Below are 19,458 nucleotides of genomic sequence, written 5' to 3' on the forward strand. Positions count from 1 at the left end.
GTGGCTCAGCTTTCTAATCTACAGTCTACTTTACTGGCAGCTGGTACTTGCAAAGGAAAGCACTTTCCAATAACAAATGGAAGGGATTACCTTTATTGCTTCTGGTACAGCTGCTGGGGTAAGGTTTAATTTGTTCATTTTGTAAGGATAAGGGAAAAAAAAGAACTTGTCTTAGTCCATTGTGTCTTACAATGAGCATTAATGATCTTCATTGGAAGACAAGCTTTCTTTTTCTCCTTACCACTTATTAAGACCTAATCTTAATCATATCCATTTATGAATGTGTTGAAATTGTCTGAACTATTTAAATGTGGTGAAATTAAAAGATTGAAGACATCTGAAGCCTTAAGGAAAGATACCACAAACTGTAAGATTTAATGGACAAAGCTTGAGAGATTTAGTGACAAAGACATAAGAAAAGAGGTCTGAAGAATAAAAACAGTAGATTACTTAAAAAGACAAATGAAGATATAAACATAAGTAAATTATTCAAGAAATATTTAAGTTTTAAATATTAATTAATTTAATTTAATTTAAATTTAATTAATTTAAACCCTTGATTGCTGTTTGAGTGTGACACCCAAACAGACTGCAGCTGCTGTCCTCTGCCTTTTTATCCATCCATTTATCTAAGTCATTGTTTCCCAAATGGTGTTCCGTGAAGTGAAAATAAGGGTTTCACAAGAAAATTCCATTACAGTAATATTTTAATGATTTAAAATAATAATTAATATGTAAGCACTTATGAATTTTATTAAAAACAATTTTCATTTGTGTTTGCTATGATAAGTGGCCCTGTATAATGCCAGCTTAGCCAGGGAGAGGGGACGACGATGTCACTATTCAGCGCTGCATGTGTAGTCAATCAATGGTGTGATCACCTATTATATATCACCGTAAATCCCCATACTCACTCTCAGGGAGCATGGATCATTTTGGGGCAGTTTATATCAAGAATATTGAGCTTTATCAAGACATGCAATACTTGTTACCCTTCACCAGCACATACTTATGCAAAACTGTGTTCTTGAATTACGCAGCAACAAAAACAAAATACAGAAATCAACTGAAGGCTGCATCAGATATGCAAATCCAACGTTCCAGTTTTAAATCAAATATAAAAAGAATTTGCCAAGAAGAAAAACCGCTCTTCACATTGAAAACTGACAAGATAACGCATATTAGTTTTTGAGCTTTATTTTTGTCCATATTAAATGTGATTTTTTTAAATATGTGCAATTAAACTAAATGTTGATCTCATGACCGTATTTAGCATTTGTCTATTATTATCATCCTTACTTATTTATGGACTACTTTTTCAGCTCCATTTATAAGACTGTTATTACAAGTTCCATAAAATCCTTTTGCATTTAAAACAGTTCTGTGAGCAAATAAAATGGGGAAATACTGCTCTAAGCACTTATGTAACTCTCATCTCTATTGTATAGGTGTAAACTCCAAGGCTAATTCTACACTTGCATTCCTCTTTCGAAAGAGGAATGCAAATGAGGGAAATCTAAAATGCAAATGAGGTGCTGATTTACATATCTTGCCCTTCGGTTGCATAATTTCTTTTCAGAAGACATTCTTTCAAAAGAAAAAAAATGCAGTGTAGATGGGGTTCTTTTGAAAATAAATACCATCTTCAACAGAACCCTTCTTCCTATTTTGTTTCAGGAAGAAGGATTCTTTTGAAGATGGGGTTTATTTCCAAAAGAGCCCCGTCTAACAATGCTTTCTGTCTTTCAAAAGAATCTCCATCACAACACAAACACTTGAGTCTCTTCTTCACCTTAAGTCCTTATCTCCCTCTAGATGCCTTACCCTGAACCTGCTCCATCACCCTAACCCCCACCCAGACCCTGCATCCACACCCAATGTCCTGTCATAAACCCTCACTCATATTCCAAACATCTTGCCCCCAACCTGCACCCCAAATACCGCAACCACAGCCCCACCACAGAGCCTGTGCCCCCAGTCAGAGCCCTCACTCCTTCTTGCACCCACCCTTCTTCCTCAATCTGCAACCCCTCCCACACTCTGAACCCCTTATTTTGCCCCCCCCCCAGAACCTAGGGGGCTGCACAAAGTTTAATAGCCCCAGTCACCCAGAAGAATTAATCTGGCCCTGACTAACAACAAAGTGTATAAGCAACTTGCGACCAGTTTATCTACCTGCAGATTACCATCAAGTGTTCCCGACACTATGAGTCGTTTATGGTTTGGGAAATTGTGACTATGTCTCCACTGCCAAAAATGGTGTATATTTTTACAGTACCATAACTAACAAGTGAGTGTTCTCACTTTAAAATCTTAGTGGAGACAAGGCACAGATAGTTTTAGTCACCGACGGAGTCTACATGAGGTCAACATTATACCACACCACACCTCCCTGTCTACTAGCCTAGTCATCTCATGTAGTACTTTATAGCAACATAGATAACTGTAATTAGTTATCTCATGGCAAAGCACACCACTGTTTGACAGTAAAGACTTAATCTAAAAATTATTAGGTCATTAGTGCAATAACAATGATCATCACCTGGAAGGGACACCATAGAGTCTTCGGAAGCAAATTGCTGACAAGAAAGAGCATATCACAGATTAAAATGAGAAAAAAAATGTAAGATTGCTTGTAAAATACACAAAAACTTTACTAATACCACTAGGTTGCCAGCATCCTAGCATAAGAGCCATGCTAAAGCATTAGTTCTCAAAACACAATAAAATGAAGAGAGCATTGTATGAAAACTAAGATAAAATCATTGCATCAGAGAATAACATCAGACTACATCTTTGCATTCCAAGACGCTGAGAACAGAGAAAATTAGAGACACACTGAGAAGTGACTGGATTATGTTTTTATATGCACACATCTCAAAGAAATTTTATTGTTCGTTATCTCAGTATAGATTCTGCAATGAACACAAAATCTTTTGAGCTGGGAAAACAGAAAAGCAGCTGCTAAGCAAAAATATTTTAATTCTGAAATTTCAAATTCCTTCATGCTCTAGCACTGAAAGAACAAAAAGAAAAAAAGGCAAGTTTAGCTGTATTAATGTTCACACTTTAACTTTAGAAAATTACATTTTTTCTATCGTTATTGTGATTATAGTGACTCAATATCTCTTCTCCTTGTGTTCTGAACATCAGGATTTGCCAGCCGTCCCATAAACACAATGGAACCTAAGAATTGAAAGTGTATTCAGTTTACTGATAAGCATTACTGTGGATTTCAAACAATGAGTTTTTTCGTCTATTTCTAATTTTTCTTGCCAATAGAAAATATCTCAAGAGTTAAATATAACACCACAAACAGCATTAAGTTCTGTTTCATTATTTGGCCAAATTGATCCTGCCAGTCCTCGTTATTTGTATGAAGAAATCCTATCCTAAAACATGAAATTTAATTCGTATCCAAACTCCAGTTGTATGCCTTGGAGTCCTTACAATACACCCTTTTTATCATACTTTTGTTGCACGTTCAGTAAGTTTTATATGCAATTCTGTAACTGTGATTGCTTTTGTTTCCCCTGTATAGCAGAGATTTCATTATAAACACTTGCGGTGGAGACTCTATATTAAAGTTTACATCCTAAAAGGGACTAAAATAGAGCATAAGTTACTATTTTTTTCTCTAAAAGTAGAGTCAGTATGAAATTATACAATTATGGGGGGAGGGTTGCACCTTTTGGGTTCTCTAGAGTTTATGGTTTGTTCCTCTTCAGAAGTTTTTTAATAAATCTTTGTATCTGAGCTGTGACAGAAGTTAATCCACAGTAGTCTTTTTGTTGAATAATCTTTCTTTTTAAAAAGATCATCTTTGGAAAATGTGATGGAAAAGTGGATCCTGATTAGATCTGGTGCAGCAGTTGGCTTTTGCATAAGTCGACATACTGTTTAGAGTAATTTTAACTACTGATCACCTTCTAATTGAAAGCTTATGCACTGCAAACATAAATCTTAACAGTGCTTCAACACATGTCAAGTTCTTTGTATCAATAAATCGCTGTAGCTTTGCTTTTTGGCAAGATTAATTAGACCAACACAGTAAATTATTTTAGACTGTTAAAGAATTATTACTGGTTTGGTGTAAAGAGTTTCATCTGGGCTAACCCAAGGGCAAGTTTAAGGTTTTGTCACAGTTATCTTTAGTAAAAGTCACAGACAGGTTGCAGGCAATAAACAAATCATGGAGGCCCAAAACGTATAAGGTTGGTGGAGGAAGCTAAGCCTTGCCACCCAGGCAGCTTGGGTCCAGTGACTCAGAGTTCTGGGGATCCTTCCGTCTGTTACAGCTCAGAATTCCACGGTTGGCAGCTGGGAGCGGCAAGGCCCTGCTGGCTCAGAGTACAAGCTCAAGCAGAATGTATAGAGGCCTCTTAAAGTCCATAGCTGCTGTAACCTTCATGAGAAAAATCTTATCCTCACCCATGACTTAGACATTTTTACAATGTACACTGTGCCTCATTTCTCTCCCTGATATTTGGTGACAGGTCCAATAACTCATATTATAAACCCAAGGAACTGTAGTCCAGACTCACTCTGGAGTAGTTTATCATTATTAAAGACATTTTACTTTGCCTCAGGAACTAATCTCTTTGTGGTATGACCTCTTTGTGTCGTCTTTCAGTTGCCAAAGGACATTTCAGTTTGACTCTAGTATTACACATAGAATCTCCTACTAGACATCTCGTTTGGGAGTGAATTCACTGCTTAGAAAAAGTGTCAGATTTGAAATGGAAGCTCTGAGGGAGGAAGTCTTCATTAGAATCCTTTCAGAGAGCTGCCGCTTTCCTCTCCTCCACAGAGGATACTGAATAGGCATTGGTTCTCAATCATGCAAAGTCCTGCTTCCCTGACACAGACAGAGCTTTAGTAAGTTATTGTGCAGTGTGCTGTATGCTCAAACTTGTTAAAAATCTAGATAATAGTCCACTAGTAATCTATCCATTTAATTAGAAGAGATTTTTGCCCACCATGTCTGAAGGCCATCAAAAATCCCATGTAGCTTCACTGGCTCTTTTCCATGTGAAGTCATTCAAGATTTCCAACTTTGACAGGTTACTTTGGATGATCGTGTTCCTACAAGGCCAGAAATGTCTATCTTTTTTATTGCCTAGTTAGGCAATGTGAATGTAGTATTTTTGCCCCATGCAGTATTTTGATACAATGTTCTTTAACGGGAATCTTATACAGCAATTTATCCTCCATTATACTGATAGGCTTTTTTATCTTCACTATAACCCATGGCTTTTCCTATTGACCATGTATCTAGAATTAGTATCTCAAGTAGCTACAAGATTGGGGTTTATATTTTGGACATTTGAGTTTATCTAATTTTGTTTTTAAATGGAAATACCTGAGATTTTTTTTTATATGTTTGGGTTCCTCTTCCACCAGTCTTTGGCTTTCACTCTTTATAGGAGACCTTGAAGTTTTGTTATTATTGTTATTATTAGTGCTATATGTGCTGACAAAAGAAACTAATTTGCTGACATCTGACATGGTTCACAGTCAGAAAACGTTAATACTCCTGTCACATGACTGAGACTGGTATCCACTAACTGTGATGTCTACTTTTTTACTCCTATCACTTGACACCACTGTAATAGCTGAACACATTTCTTTAGACCGTTAAGCAACATGATTAACCTCTGTCATGTGTGATTTATTCTCTCTCTCATCCTTTTCCAGGATCAGTGTTCAGACAAATCGTATGTGGGAGGGGCAGTGTAGCAGCCTCCAGGAAAGGGGAGGACTTCATCAGAAGACAGAGAATTGGTCCAAATATTCCAAAATAACCACACTCTTTTACACAATGTGGCCAATTCATGTGTGATTTAAATGGCATGTATCAGGCCTCCATTGGTCTTCAATGCCTATCATTATGACAGATTTCCTGTAACTCGTTTCCAAAGTTGCTATAACAAAAGCTACTAATTGTGTAATTGTTAAAAATAACAGGTAATTTTTCCTCTTTTATTGCAGCCATTACAATCTCTTATAAATGAGTCGTCACTCATCTTAATACCTAATTTAAGGGAGTGTCTTAGTTTTGACACTTTAATTTCAGCATAGATCATAAAACAGAAGAGGTTTTCATTAAACACTGGCTGTTAAAAGTTATAGCTTTAAAAAAAAAAAAAAGGATTTTCCTCTGGTATTCCAGACCCTTCCCCCACACCCACACACACACACACACATTATTGTGGGCTAATTGCTGTCATACAGCTCTGTAATACAAAAAAAAAAAAAACTGCTCATTTTGAGTGTCATGATTTCCCATTGCATTAGTGCCACATGCCTCTTCACTTACTTTGGTTTATGGAGCTCATGAAATGAATTAGTGCTAAGGAATTTGCACTACCTAAGCAGGATCTAAAAGACTGTGTCCCTTACAGCTAACTTAAAATGGGAAGAGACCCTCAGTGTGTCCATATAAATACAGTTTGTGCCTGCTTGGAGATATATACATATCTCACAGAGCTAGAAAGGGCCTCAAGAGGTCATTGCATCCAGTCCCCTACCCTCTCTGCAGGACCAAGTACCCTCCCTGACAGATTTTTGTTTTTATTTAATCTATTTGCCCCAGACCCTAAATGAGCTCTTCAGTGATTGATCTCACAACCCTCAGTTTACAAAGCCAATGCTTAAACCACTTGGATTTGCAATTTGTGCTGGAAGGGTGTTTTTTCTCATTATAACCAGTTTTACTGGTGTTGGGTCACACATTGTGTTAATACTAATTATCTGTCATTAATGTGGGAATACTGAAGAGAAAGACTGTGCTTAATCTGGCTCAAATGACAGAAACACTCAGTTTAAAGAATGAAACTGGGGGTGTGTGCATGTCAATACAGTTTGCTCCTGTTTGGTTAGATTTGCTCAATAGTCAACTGATGGAGTAGTGTTTGGCTGATTGTAATCAATTAGGATGTTGTGGGGTCATAAATTTATGTGACTACTAAATGCAGGAATTGTGAAATATGATCACCAATGCTTGCAATTATTGGGGGAACACAGAAGAGACAGACTGTGTTTAACCCATTTCAAAAGTAGAGAGATGCTGTCAGTTTAAAGAATATCAGATGGACAAGGCCTCCATTTCCAGATCTCTGTGAGGGACAGCAGGACTCCCAATCAGCAGGCTACATTCTCTCCAGGCATTGGCTGTAAGACTGGTTCAAACTGTTTCTCCCCACTGTCTCAATGGTAGAGAGCTAAAGTAGGCTCCATAAGGAGTCTTTTTTATTATTTTTAGTTTAGTCCAGCAGATGCTGGGCTTTCTTGTAGTTGGACAGTGCTTTGGGCTGACAGCTGAAATCACTGAGAGGTGAAATCATGGGGGTTTTGCCCAAAGCCAAATCCAGCGCAAGTGGGCAGGTGCAGCCAGTCGGGTGGCTGGTGGAGAGATGTGGTAGGTGGCCAGCAGAGTGGCGGCAGCATGATGAGTGGCCAGCAGGGCGGTAGTGGAAAGGCATAATGTGCAGACAGCAAGGTGGCAGTAGACAGCAGTGAGCAGGTGGATGGCAAGTGACCAGTGGAGTGAATAAGATGCCTGTACTCCACTGATCAGGATGGGAGGTGAAATCTGTGCATGCAACTCTGAACTCCGAGTCTGCTTTGACCCAGGGCAGTAAATGTGAGTGAGGTGAAGAGAAGGGTTGAGCATGGGAAGGGGGGACATTTAGAGTTCTGGTCTTGAGAACCTGAGAGGAAAAGGACATTGTCCCACCTACTTGTGTGGACTTTCACTCATGGTTTATGTTTATGAACTCTTAGTCCTGTTTTCCCACAGTAATGCCAAATTACTTCTGTCCCTTTTAATAAATGTTTCCTTTCTTCCCTCAGACTCTGTGCTTGTGAATGGGGAAGCCTTGCCTCTCAAAGTTGCCCGGGGGTGGTGTCTGAATTTCCCAGATTACTGAACGGGGGCTCAAGCTAGTTCTGTATTGGATGGATGGAGAGAAACCCCTAGACTGTGAACCTGGAAAAGGAGTGTAAGAAGAGCTGAAGCTGTACTATTAAATCGAGAATCTGACCTAAAATTTCTGCTAAAACCCAATGCCTGTAGGATTGTGGGGTCTATTACTATTTAAAAATAAAAACTATTTAAAATATTTAAAATATTTAAAAAAAACTATTTAAAAATAAAACTTACTTAAAAAGAAAACTGATTTCACATAACTTTAAAACAATGGTTTCAGATATAAAGCTTATCTAAAAATACTTATGAATTCTGCCATATGCAGATTTTAAACAAGTGTCTTAGCCTCAAGGAACAAACTTTCCTCCAAAATCATTAGAATAGAAGTGCCATTTCGTTTACCTCGGGTCCACCATCACTGACACCCTGTTGTTGGACACTGAGCTAAACAGGAGGATCGGAAAAGCAGCCACAACTCTGTCCAGACTCAGCAAGAGAGTGTGGAATAACAACAAGCTGTACACTCACACCAAAATGCAAGTCTACAGAGCCTGCATCCTCAGCACCCTCCTTTATGGCAGCGAGACTTGGACCCTGTATGCCAGGAAAAGAGGCTGAATGTCTTCCACTTGCGCTGCCTCAGGCGCATCCTTGGAATATCATGGAAGGACAGAGTGACCAACACCGCCGTCCTTGAGCAAGCTGGAATCCCAACCATGCACACCCTCCTTAGGCAGCGTTGGCTCTGCTGGCTTGGCCACGTCCACAGGATGAATGATGGAAGGATTCCAAAAGACATCCTGTATGGTGAGCTAGCCTCTGGCAAAAGACCTCCCAGACACCCCCAGTTGCACTACAACAATGTCTGCAAGAGAGACCTCAGAGAGGTAGACATCGAGCTGGACAACTGGGAAGAACTAGCAGATGAACACAGCAGATGGAGGCAGGGGTTACACAAGGGTCTTCAGAAGGGCGAGATGAGGATCAGACAGCTAGCAGAGGAGAAGCGAGCGCACAGAAAGCACAATAAGGACTTGCCAGACACCTGCCACATCTGCAAGAGATGCAGCAAGGACTGTCACTCTCATGTGGGTCTTCATAGTCACAGTAGACGCTGTAAATGAAGCCCTCAATTGAAACTATAAAGGGCGCGATCCATAGTCTATGCAGACTGAAGGATGCTTACTACTAGGAGTGCCATATTCATCCTGTGAAAATGGCTGAATTATATTTTTAATTAAATAGCCATTGTTCAAGGCTACAAAGCTAGGGCAATGTACTCCCAAGCCAATCAGTAAATGTCCCAATGGCATATAACTAGAAGTTTTGCAAAGTGACTGAGGAAAAAATATGGTACTTCAGTTGCTAACTAAAATGTGGGTTATTAAGTAAAATGTTGCATGTATCTCCACCTCACTGGGTGGAGAAGGTGGAGAATGAAAATCATATTTAGGACTACAATAAATTCAGCTCTTTGTTCCATTTTGGACACAGACCCCAGCAGTATCGATTTTCTGCACCCTTGCTCTTGGGGGAAAAAAGTACAGAGGAGACAGAGCAAGCATTAGGAGACAGGAAGAGACATGAGAGCACTACACTCTCCACTGCTTATTGCAGTGTACTTTTGAAACGGAGTGAATGAAGTGGAAGGCCACCTGCTTTGTCCATTCCTCCAATACTGATCCCTTCCTACATCCAACTGCAATATATGGGCATATTAAGTGAATATTTCTGTGGAAGCGTCCACCAGTTAAATAGTTAATGTTGGTATTTAATAGTCAGATTTGAGAGTTAATACCCTGTTGAGTTGTTTGGGGTACCCTTTGGCAATACTAGGTCAGATTCTGCTTTCAGTTACATTGATGTTAATTGCCATGAGCAATATTGTCAACTCTCCTGTAATGGGGTTTGGAAACCCCTCATGAATATGGAGGCAGGGCAAAGGCTGGAGCAGTACTGGGCCAGGAAAGTGCTGCCCCCCCAGACATTGCCGAACATTTGTCTGAGGAAAGGAGCGGTACAAAAAGAGCTTCAGTAACCAGCGCAGAAGGGAGGAGAGAAGTCATTTCAGGAGGAGGAGGAGGAGCTCTTAGTGAGGGAATATTGAAATAAGTCTTTCCACAACTCCTTTCAAATATCACCCAAGGGACAGGGCAAACTATGTGATAGGTACCAGAAGATTTCCTACATCAGTCCTGAGACTTGGGTTTTTGAGCAAAAGACTGTAAGGAAATAACAGCCATGTCCCAGATTGAAACAACTGATGGTGTAAGAAGTGGCCCACAGGAAAGTGAACAGAAAGTGGCCTTGGCGTAGGTCAGCCTGTTTTGTCACACTTCCAGAACCTTTAGCTGGGACCTGTAGGAGTGAGAATGCTTATCTACCCACCTGATATTTACCTGTGCCTAGCCTGCAGACAGGCAGGACGAGCAGGTTACTGATAAGAAAGCTACACACATGAACCTTGTTCTGGGGGTCCCTGACACTTAGATCTGACAGAGACCAAAGCAGCAAGCCCTGAGCAGAGGCCTTCTGGATGAATGGACAACAGTGCTACATATCGCAATTTTACTATAATCTTGTATCGGAGGGGTAGCCGTGTTAGTCTGGATCTGTAACAGCAACAAAGGGTCCTGTGGCACCTTATAGACTAACAGAAAAGTTTTGAGCATGAGTTTTCGTGAGCACAGACTTACTTCATCAGATGCTGGTCTTGGAAATCTGCAGGGCCAGGTATAAATAAGCCAGAGAAAGGGTGGAGATAATAAGGTTAGCTCAGTCAGCAAGGGTGAGGCTTACTACCAGCAGTTGATCTGGAGGTGTGAACACCAAGGGTGGGGAAGCTGCTTTTGTATTTAGCCAGCCATTCAGAGTCTTTGTTTAAGCCTGAGCTGAGGGCGTCGAATTTGCAGATGAATTGTAGCTCAGAAATTTCTCTTTGGAGTCTGGTCCTGAAATTTTTTTTTGCTGTGGGATAGCTACTTTTAAGTCTGCTACTGGGTGGCCTGGGAGATTGAAGTGCTCTCCTACAGGTTTTTGTATATTGCCATTTCTGATATCTGATTTGTGTGCATTTATTCTTTTAGGTAGAGACTGTCCAGTTTGTCCAATGTACATAGCAGAGGGGCATTGCTGGCACATGATGGCATAAATTATATTGGTAGATGTGCAGCTGAATGAACCCACGATGGTGTGGCTGATCTGGTTAGGTCCTGTAATGGTGTTGCTGGTGTAGATATGTGGGCAGAGCTGGCAACGAGGTTTGTTGCATGGATGGGTCCCTGAGTTAGAGTGACTGTGGTGCGGTGTATAGTTGCTGGTTAGGATTTGCTTCAGGTTGGCAGGTTGTCTGTGGGCAAGGACTGGTCTGCCTCCCAAGGCCTGTGAAAGTGGGGGATCATTGTCCCGGATGGGTTGTAAATCCCTGATGATGCACTGTAGAGGTTTTAGCTGAGGACTGTAGGTGATGGCTAGTGGTGTTCTGTTGGTTTCTCTCTTGGGCTTGTCCTGTAGTAAGAGGCTTCGGGGCACATGTCTGGCTCTGTTGATCTGTTTTTTCACTTCCTCAGGTGGGTATTGCAGTTTCACGAATGCTTGGTAGAGATCCTGTAGGTGTTTGTCTCTGTCGGAGGGGTTGGAGCAAATGCGGTTATATCTTAGTGCTTGGCTGTAGACAATGGATCATGTGATGTGTCTGGGATGGAAGCTGGAGGCATGAAGGTAGGCATAGCGGTCAGTGGGTTTACAGTACAGGGCGGTATTGGTGTGGCCATCGTGTATTAGCACCATGGTGTCCAGGAAGTGGATCTCCTGTGTGGACTGTTCCAGGCTGAGGTTGATGTTGGGGTGAAAGTTGTTGAAGTCCCGGTGGAATTCCTCCAGAGTCTCCTTCCCATGGGTCCAGATGATGATGATGTCATCAGTGTAGCATAAGTAGAGACGGGGTGTTAGTGGACGAGAGCTAAGGAAGCGCTGTTCCAGGTCAGCCATGAAAATATTGGCATATTGAGGGGCCATGTGGGTAACCATAGCTGTGCCACTGATTTGAAGGTATGTATCGTCGCCAAATCTGAAACAGTTGTGTGTGAGGATGAAGTTACAGAGCTCAGCCATCAGATGTGCTGTAGCATCATCATGGATACTGTTCCAGACAGCATTTATTCCATCTTTGTGTGGGATGTTGGTATAGAGAGCCTCTACATCCATGGTGGCTAGGATAGTGTTTTCTGGTAGGTCACCAATGTATTGCAGTTTTCTCAGGAAGTCAGTGGTGTCTCGGAGATAGCTGGGAGTGCTGGTGGCATAGGGTCTGAGGAGAGAGTCCACATAACCAGACAGTCCTTCAGTGACAGTGCCAATGCCCGAGATGATGGGGAGTCCAGGATTTCCAGGTTTGTGGATCTTGGGTAGGAGGTAGAATAGCCCCGGATGGAGCTCTAGAGGTGTGTTGGTATAAATCTGTTCTTGTGCTTGTGCAGGGAGTGTCCTGAGCAGATTGTGTAGTTTCTTAGTGTATTCCTCGCTGGGATCTGAGGAAAGTAGCCTGTAAAATCTGGTATTGGAGAGTTGTCTGGAAGCCTCCTTCTGGTAGTCAGACCTGTTCATGATGACAGTAGCTCCTCCTTTATCTGCCTCTTTGATTATAATGTCAGGGTTGTTTCTGAGGCTGTGGATGGCATTGTGTTCCGCACGACTGAGGTTGTGAGACAAACAATGCTGTCTCTCCACAATTTCCGCCTGTGCGTGTCAGCAGAAGCATTCTATATATAGGTCCAGGCTGTTATTTCTACCCTGAGGAGGAGTCCACGTGGAGTTATTCTTCTTGTGCTGCTGGGAGGGTGTCTGTGTAACGGTGTGCTGGTCAGTGTGGTGTTGAAAGTATTCTTTGAGTCTGAGATGGCGAAAGCAGGCTTCCAGATCACTGCAAAACTGTATTATGTTAGTGCGGGTGGTGGGGCAAAAAGAGAGTCCCCGAGAAAGAGCAGACTCTTCTGCTGAGCTGAGTGTGTAGCTGGAAAGATTGACGATATTGCTGGCTGAGTTAGTGGTACCACTGCTGTGGCTCTGTGTGGCAGGCAGGAGTTTAGACAGCTTGCAGTCCTTTTTCCTCTGTAGAGTAGTGAAGTGTCTAATGTAAATCTCCTGTCTTATTTTAGTAAGGTTCAGCAGTGTGGGAGTTTGTGTTGAAGGTTAGTTTTTTATGAAAGACTCCAGATTTTAGAGCTCTTTTTTGATATTCTCCTGTTTGCTGTACAGGATGCTGATTAGGTGGTTCCTCAGTTTCAGTCCTCAGCTAAAACCTCTACAGCGCATCATCAGGGATTTACAACCCATCCGGGACAATGATCCCCCACTTTCACAGGCCTTGGGAGGCAGACCAGTCCTTGCCCACAGACAACCTGCCAACCTGAAGCAAATCCTAACCAGCAACTATACACCGCACCACAGTCACTCTAACTCAGGGACCCATCCATGCAACAAACCTCGTTGCCAGCTCTGCCCACATATCTACACCAGCAACACCATTACAGGACCTAACCAGATCAGCCACACCATCGTGGGTTCATTCAGCTGCACATCTACCAATATAATTTATGCCATCATGTGCCAGCAATGCCCCTCTGCTGTATACATCGGACAAACTGGACAGTCTCTACGTAAAAGAATAAACGCATACAAATCAGATATCAGAATTGGCAATATACAAAAACCCGTAGGAGAGCACTTCAATCTCCCAGGCCACACAGTAGCAGACTTAAAAGTAGCTATCCTACAGCAAAGAAATTTCAGGACCAGACTCCAAAGAGAAATTTCTGAGCTACAATTCATCTGCAAATTCGACGCCCTCAGCTCAGGCTTAAACAAAGACTCTGAATGGCTGGCTAAATACAAAAGCAGCTTCCCCACCCTTGGTGTTCACACCTCCAGATCAACTGCTGGTAGTAAGCCTCACCCTTGCTGACTGAGCTAACCTTGTTATCTCCACCCTTTCTCTGGCTTATTTATACCTGGCCCTGCAGATTTCCAAGACCAGCATCTGATGAAGTAAGTCTGTGCTCACAAAAGCTCATGCTCAAAACTTTTCTGTTAGTCTATAAGGTGCCACAGGACCCTTCGTTGCTGCTATAATCTTGGGTGTTTTTTCCCTGTCAGGGAGCTGAAGCCAGCAAAACTACTGTCATTACTCTACCGCCAGTCTGCATTCGGAAGGGAGGCTGCCCAGCATAAAACTGACTTCCACGTCCCACTGAGTGCTGAGAGGTTGAAGCTAGGCCTACCATCATAATGACTGCGCATTCAAATTTCAGCCAGACTGTGAAGTGCCATAGAGATACTGCATAAAGTGGATGGGGAGAATAAAGGGAACAGGAGAGAAGGGCAAGGGAGAGTCCTGACCAGGGAGAATGCTCCCCAGTTTTGGGTAGAGAAGTCAGGGGAGGGGAGAAGGAAGTTGGGAATTGCGACTTCTGGGAAAAGATTAAATCAAATCAAGCTACATATCATCCACTCCTTTTCTGAAGAAAACAAGCTGCAGGGGGTTGGGGGAAACATCAAGATAATTATACTAAAGAGATGGAAGTTTTCCTGTCTTAAGGTTGAGGCAAGAGTGAGTAAAGCCATCATTTGAGCGGCCAGTGAGAGTCATGAAGTTTTTGTATGTATTAAAAGTTGACTTTTCAACCAGAAATTATGCCACACACAGAGACAGGAGATTAGAGGTGAGTTAAAAAGTCAAAAGACTAAAAAAAAAAATCAATATTTTTAATCTCATGATTTTGGGGGAACTGACCTGATTTTTGTTTTCTTGAAGTTGGCAATACTACATTAGTGAAATTATGCCAGATATACGATCATGTAATTTAGGACTGAATCTGACCTATTTCTTTGGTCTATCAGTGCAGGAATACAGCTCTGCCTTTATTTATATTAGGAAGATTCTCTTTACAACTGAAAAAGGTTAGAATGATTGATTCTCAGGTGGGAGAGGGCACAGGGCAGAGAACAGGTATCCTTTAAAAGTTTTCAACTGGTGTGGAGTCTGGATTAATCTGGAGTGAAATATATGTGACATTTACAGACCTTGATAAAGGGACACAAATATACATTCGCAGCTTCCCTAATTTTCTTACCTATAAAACTTTAGAGGGTTAAAAATCAAAAAGAACTTAACTAGTATAGTTTTCATTTTACTATTCATGTTTTTCTTTTTGCATTTCACTTATCTTAGACAATGGTCAGATGGTGGTGTTGTAACCAGGCTGGTCCTAGGATATTATTAGAGATACAAGACAAAGAGAGGCAATATCTTTTATTGAACCAACTTTTAATGGTGAAAGAGAGAGAAACTTTCAAACTTACACAGAAAGCTTGTCCCTATCATCAACAGAAGTTGATTCACTAAAAGATATTACCTCATTCGCCTTCTCTCTCTTATGATCAGACTAATCAGTTTCACTTTTATTTGCAATCAGAAGTTTCATAGTCCATTTCACTTCCTTCTTCCTTGTTCTTGTACACTAAAGTAATGTACTGTCCCATTTGATTTGCTGCACTGCAAGGAATAATTAAATAAAAAACACAATTTCTTTCTTAATTACTATATCTTCTGTATTATCCAGTACAAAACCAACATTTTGTGTTCATACTATCTGGCATACACTCCTCTAAAATATCGCAGTGTGTAAATGCAATAACCTTACCTGTTGGATTATATTTTAGGATAAATAGGAATGGACGGTTAGCCACAAACTGGTTATGTGACAAATTCATGATTGCTGCCATCTGTGTACCTACAAAAACAAAGCACTTTCAATAGACTTTCTGTGAGGCATAAATCTTTAGCCCACCACCACACAGCCTAAACAGAAGCGCTGGGTGTTGGAGGAGTGAATCTGTGGTAAAGATGACATCCTCCTCCCCGCAAGCCAAGGAAGCTGCTAAAAAGCCCACTGTGTGGGGGGAGGAGGAAGGAATGGGGTTTCCCAAAGCCGGTGACTGAAACAGCTGTTATTTTTGTAATATCCAGGAGACTGTGGAGGAAGCATAAGCAAAGTTAGATTCTGCATCATACAGCCAGTCACCTCCCCATTGCACAAAGGGGCCACACTCATTCTGGTACCAGTGGCCGTCTGTGGTCATGGTGGATGTGATGGATTCTGCATCACAGGTTAGAAATATTAGTCATTCTTCCAAAAGGAAATTTGCTGCAACAGATCAGGTGGAGTCTCGTATACAGTGCAATCAGGAGAAATAATACATCTATGTAAAATGCCTTTTACTCTGAGTCATACACACTGGATAAACTGCTGTTCTTTATTACCAAATGTATTTGGTATGTATTTTAACTAGCTTTTTTTCCTTTTAGTTACAAATCATAAAGACAACTGCACAATTACAAGAACAAATCACTTTTCTATTATACAGCTGCTTTGTAGTGTGACATTTTCTTTGAGGACTTAGCACAAACTATCAAGATAATAACCTCCTGGAGATATCTTGAGACTCCAACTTCTTCAGCTCAAGATGTGGCATTTCATTTTAAAACTCATCTGAATGGAATATTGTAACTATATTCTGTTTTAACTATAGCTATTACCTTTCTAGCAGGCATCTGTCAAACTGAAAGTTTAAAATGGCCCATTTAAGCAGTAGTATATGTACTCAAGAACAATGGTTTACAACTGAAAATGGGCTGGGTAAGAATTAAGATATGATACTGCCAGACTGTCATTAAAATAAAATCAGGTTATCTTCTGTTTCATATTCACAGCCTTGCTAGATACAGTAAATCACTTTATCTTCATGACGGAGGCCATCATGAGCAGTTCATAGACAATATGGTATTTTGCTGCTCCTAAAAGCTAGAGCAGAAATTGTCATAAAGACAAGAGGAACAGACTGGGACCAGCAGACTAGGGCTTACTTGTTACTATTGGAGGGAGCAGAATTCAAATCCTTTGTTCCCAGGCCAACGGCAACTGGGAAATTTGAGAGGGCAGAGAAGTCAGCCTTTGCAGAACATGGGCTTTTATCACTCATTAGCCACTATGAGAGTGGAAGCGGTCACCTCAGAAGGACCCATGTTCAACAAGCCTAATAAGAGGGCATTTTGGTGGGAGGTAGTTAATGACTCTGAGAAGCTATGATACTAAAATCTGAGCATATCCCAGTCGATAACTCTTATCACCAAAATGCCTAATATTACTGCAATCATCTTTTTGATATAAAAAAATGAGAAAGAAGTAAATGAATAAACTGAGAAGGGGATATTCAGGCTTTAAGAAATTCTTTGGAGGAGCACTATGAAGAAAGAAAATGAAAACAGGAACCAAAAAAACCAACAGGGGGTATAGCTGGTGTGGGAGCAACCTGTAACTTCCCTAAGATAGCATTGCAAGTCTCATATGCACTATGTAATTCAATTAGCATTGTTTGATTCAGGAACAGATTATTTATTAAGTACTTAAGATAGAGTACTTTCAAGGAGCATGTCTGAGAGCAATGAATTCACTTAATAGCTGCTAGCAAGCTGATTGCTTCCAATATTCTTCTTCACTAAGTGCTGAATTGAGACATTCTATACCTAATTCACATCTCACTAGTAAACAGCAAAAATAACTGTATTATGGGCAATGAAGGCACATAATGCAGAATTTACTATTACTACCTACTTTTCTTAGTTAACAGTGTTTTAGTGCGTGACTAAGTGTTAAAAATTCAAGTCAAACTTAAATTAAAATAACACCCCCCTAAGAATAAATAGTCTAATGTGTGTTGTTTCTAGGACCTAAGTGACACTTAGAAAATGAATCCCAAGGAGGAAGGCAAATATGGAAATACAGGTTATAGCAGTGGCTTTAGCAGTCACTGCTTCACCCAACAATAAGGACTACAGAGTTACAGCAGTGATAATGGCCATAGGCATTGTGCTTATGAAGGACAGACAATCAAAACACAACTGGAGCATTTGGTGATGCACACAGAGGAGCACCATATGATGCACATTTTAACAGGGTGGATTGCACATAATGACCCCAAAGCTGGCCTTGGAAATTGTCTGCTGGTGTGGAAGGAAGGAGGGGAGATGGCAACATAGCTTACTCTCCTGCACATTATGGAATCAGGGAATCATAGCACCCTCAGGGTCCCCATGCTTTGCATTAACGAAGAGAAAATATGAGATTTTTAATTTCACACTACACCAGACACAGTGCACTCTATCCTGACAAGTATCAGTGACGTAGCCATGTTAGTCTGTAGCTTAGAGAACAACAACAAGTCTTGTGGCACCTTATAGACTAAAAGATATTTTGAAGCATAAGCTTTTGTGGGCAAAGACCCACTTCATCAGATGCATGAGTGCGGGGGGTGGTTTTGGGGGGGTATTTAAAGAGTGGGGTCCCAAAGCTGACAAGGTCTATTCAGCAAGGTGGAAATGGCCTCCACCTTTCTGAATAGACCTTGTCAGCTCTGGCCCTCCCTCTTACTGGGACCCCACTCTTTAAATACCCCCCCGAAACCACGCGCCCCACTCATGCATCTGATGAAGCAGGTCTTTGCCTACAAAAGCTTATGCTCCAAAATATCTGTTAGTCTATAAGGTGCCACAAGACTTCTTGTTGCACTCTATCCTGTAATCCTTCCTCTGTCCCCATCGCACTCATGCATAGGAATGCATTTTTTTTTAATTTGCATACTGGTTGGGGTGGGGGTGAATAGGTAAAGCACAATGACATTCAGAACAGGCATAAAATAATAAAATTTGTTTAAAAACAAACAAAAATCAGTACAGTGATTTGCATGACACACAGTGACACAAAGGCTGGAATAAAAATAGCAGCTGAGCCTTTCATTTTGTAAAAGTTGCCTTAAAAATCATTGATTTTGGATCCCCACTGAAGTAGAAAGTTAGCCAAGGAAGAACAGGTACCTTTGACTAAACATATTGGAGGGAGAAAACAAACAAAAAACAAAACAAAAAACAAGAAAAAAACAAATTATAGCCAAATATGTGGATAAAGGATGTGGATTTTTTTTTATGTCCAATTATGGGTTGAGGAATAAAGACCAGGTATACTTAAGCCTCTTCCAGGTGGAGATCTTCAGCCATGCATTTTAATAATTTAATTTTAAATGGAAGAATGAAAATGGCACCCAAGGATTTGCACCTAACCCTTAATCGAGAGCCACTCACATGAATTTCAGAAGAGATCAAAGAGGTAAGTATTTATCCACCTAAGCCAGGCAAATATTCATATCTTACTTGAGGATGCTGCAGCTTCACTGCCCTCTTCATTTACCTCAATACAAACTTTCTGGATAGCTTTAGAAATGTGTATGTCAGATGACTCTGAAGGGAAATATATAAATTAGTGAGAAATGAAAGCTCATACACAATGCTTAGCTGTTAAAATCAGAGGAACCTTTCTTTGTTCATTTCCCAGTCCTTACTCTTAAAAAGTACATCTGATATTTCCAACACCACCCACTCTCCTATTGTTTGATGAGTAAAAGCATGAAGAAACAAA

At 40.8% G+C, this 19,458-nt stretch overlaps 1 protein-coding gene across 1 annotated transcript in view; it reads right to left on the bottom strand.

Annotated features, from left to right (window-relative positions):
- Positions 1 to 3,052: 3,052 nt before the first annotated feature.
- The window catches only part of SERPINI2 (serpin family I member 2), a 31,232-nt gene continuing 14,826 nt past the window's right edge, over positions 3,053 to 19,458 (bottom strand). Inside the window, exons 7-9 of the mRNA XM_075004403.1 lie at positions 19,194 to 19,280; positions 15,631 to 15,720; positions 3,053 to 3,186 (exon numbers count right to left, since the gene is read on the bottom strand). Of these exons, the coding sequence (XP_074860504.1) occupies positions 3,110 to 3,186; positions 15,631 to 15,720; positions 19,194 to 19,280 (254 nt within the window). The 3' untranslated portion in view covers positions 3,053 to 3,109. The remainder of the gene's footprint in view (positions 3,187 to 15,630; positions 15,721 to 19,193; positions 19,281 to 19,458) is intronic.

Source organism: Carettochelys insculpta, chromosome 10 (genome assembly GCF_033958435.1).
Source record: "Carettochelys insculpta isolate YL-2023 chromosome 10, ASM3395843v1, whole genome shotgun sequence".
In the NCBI taxonomy this organism is placed as follows: domain Eukaryota; kingdom Metazoa; phylum Chordata; order Testudines; family Carettochelyidae; genus Carettochelys; species Carettochelys insculpta.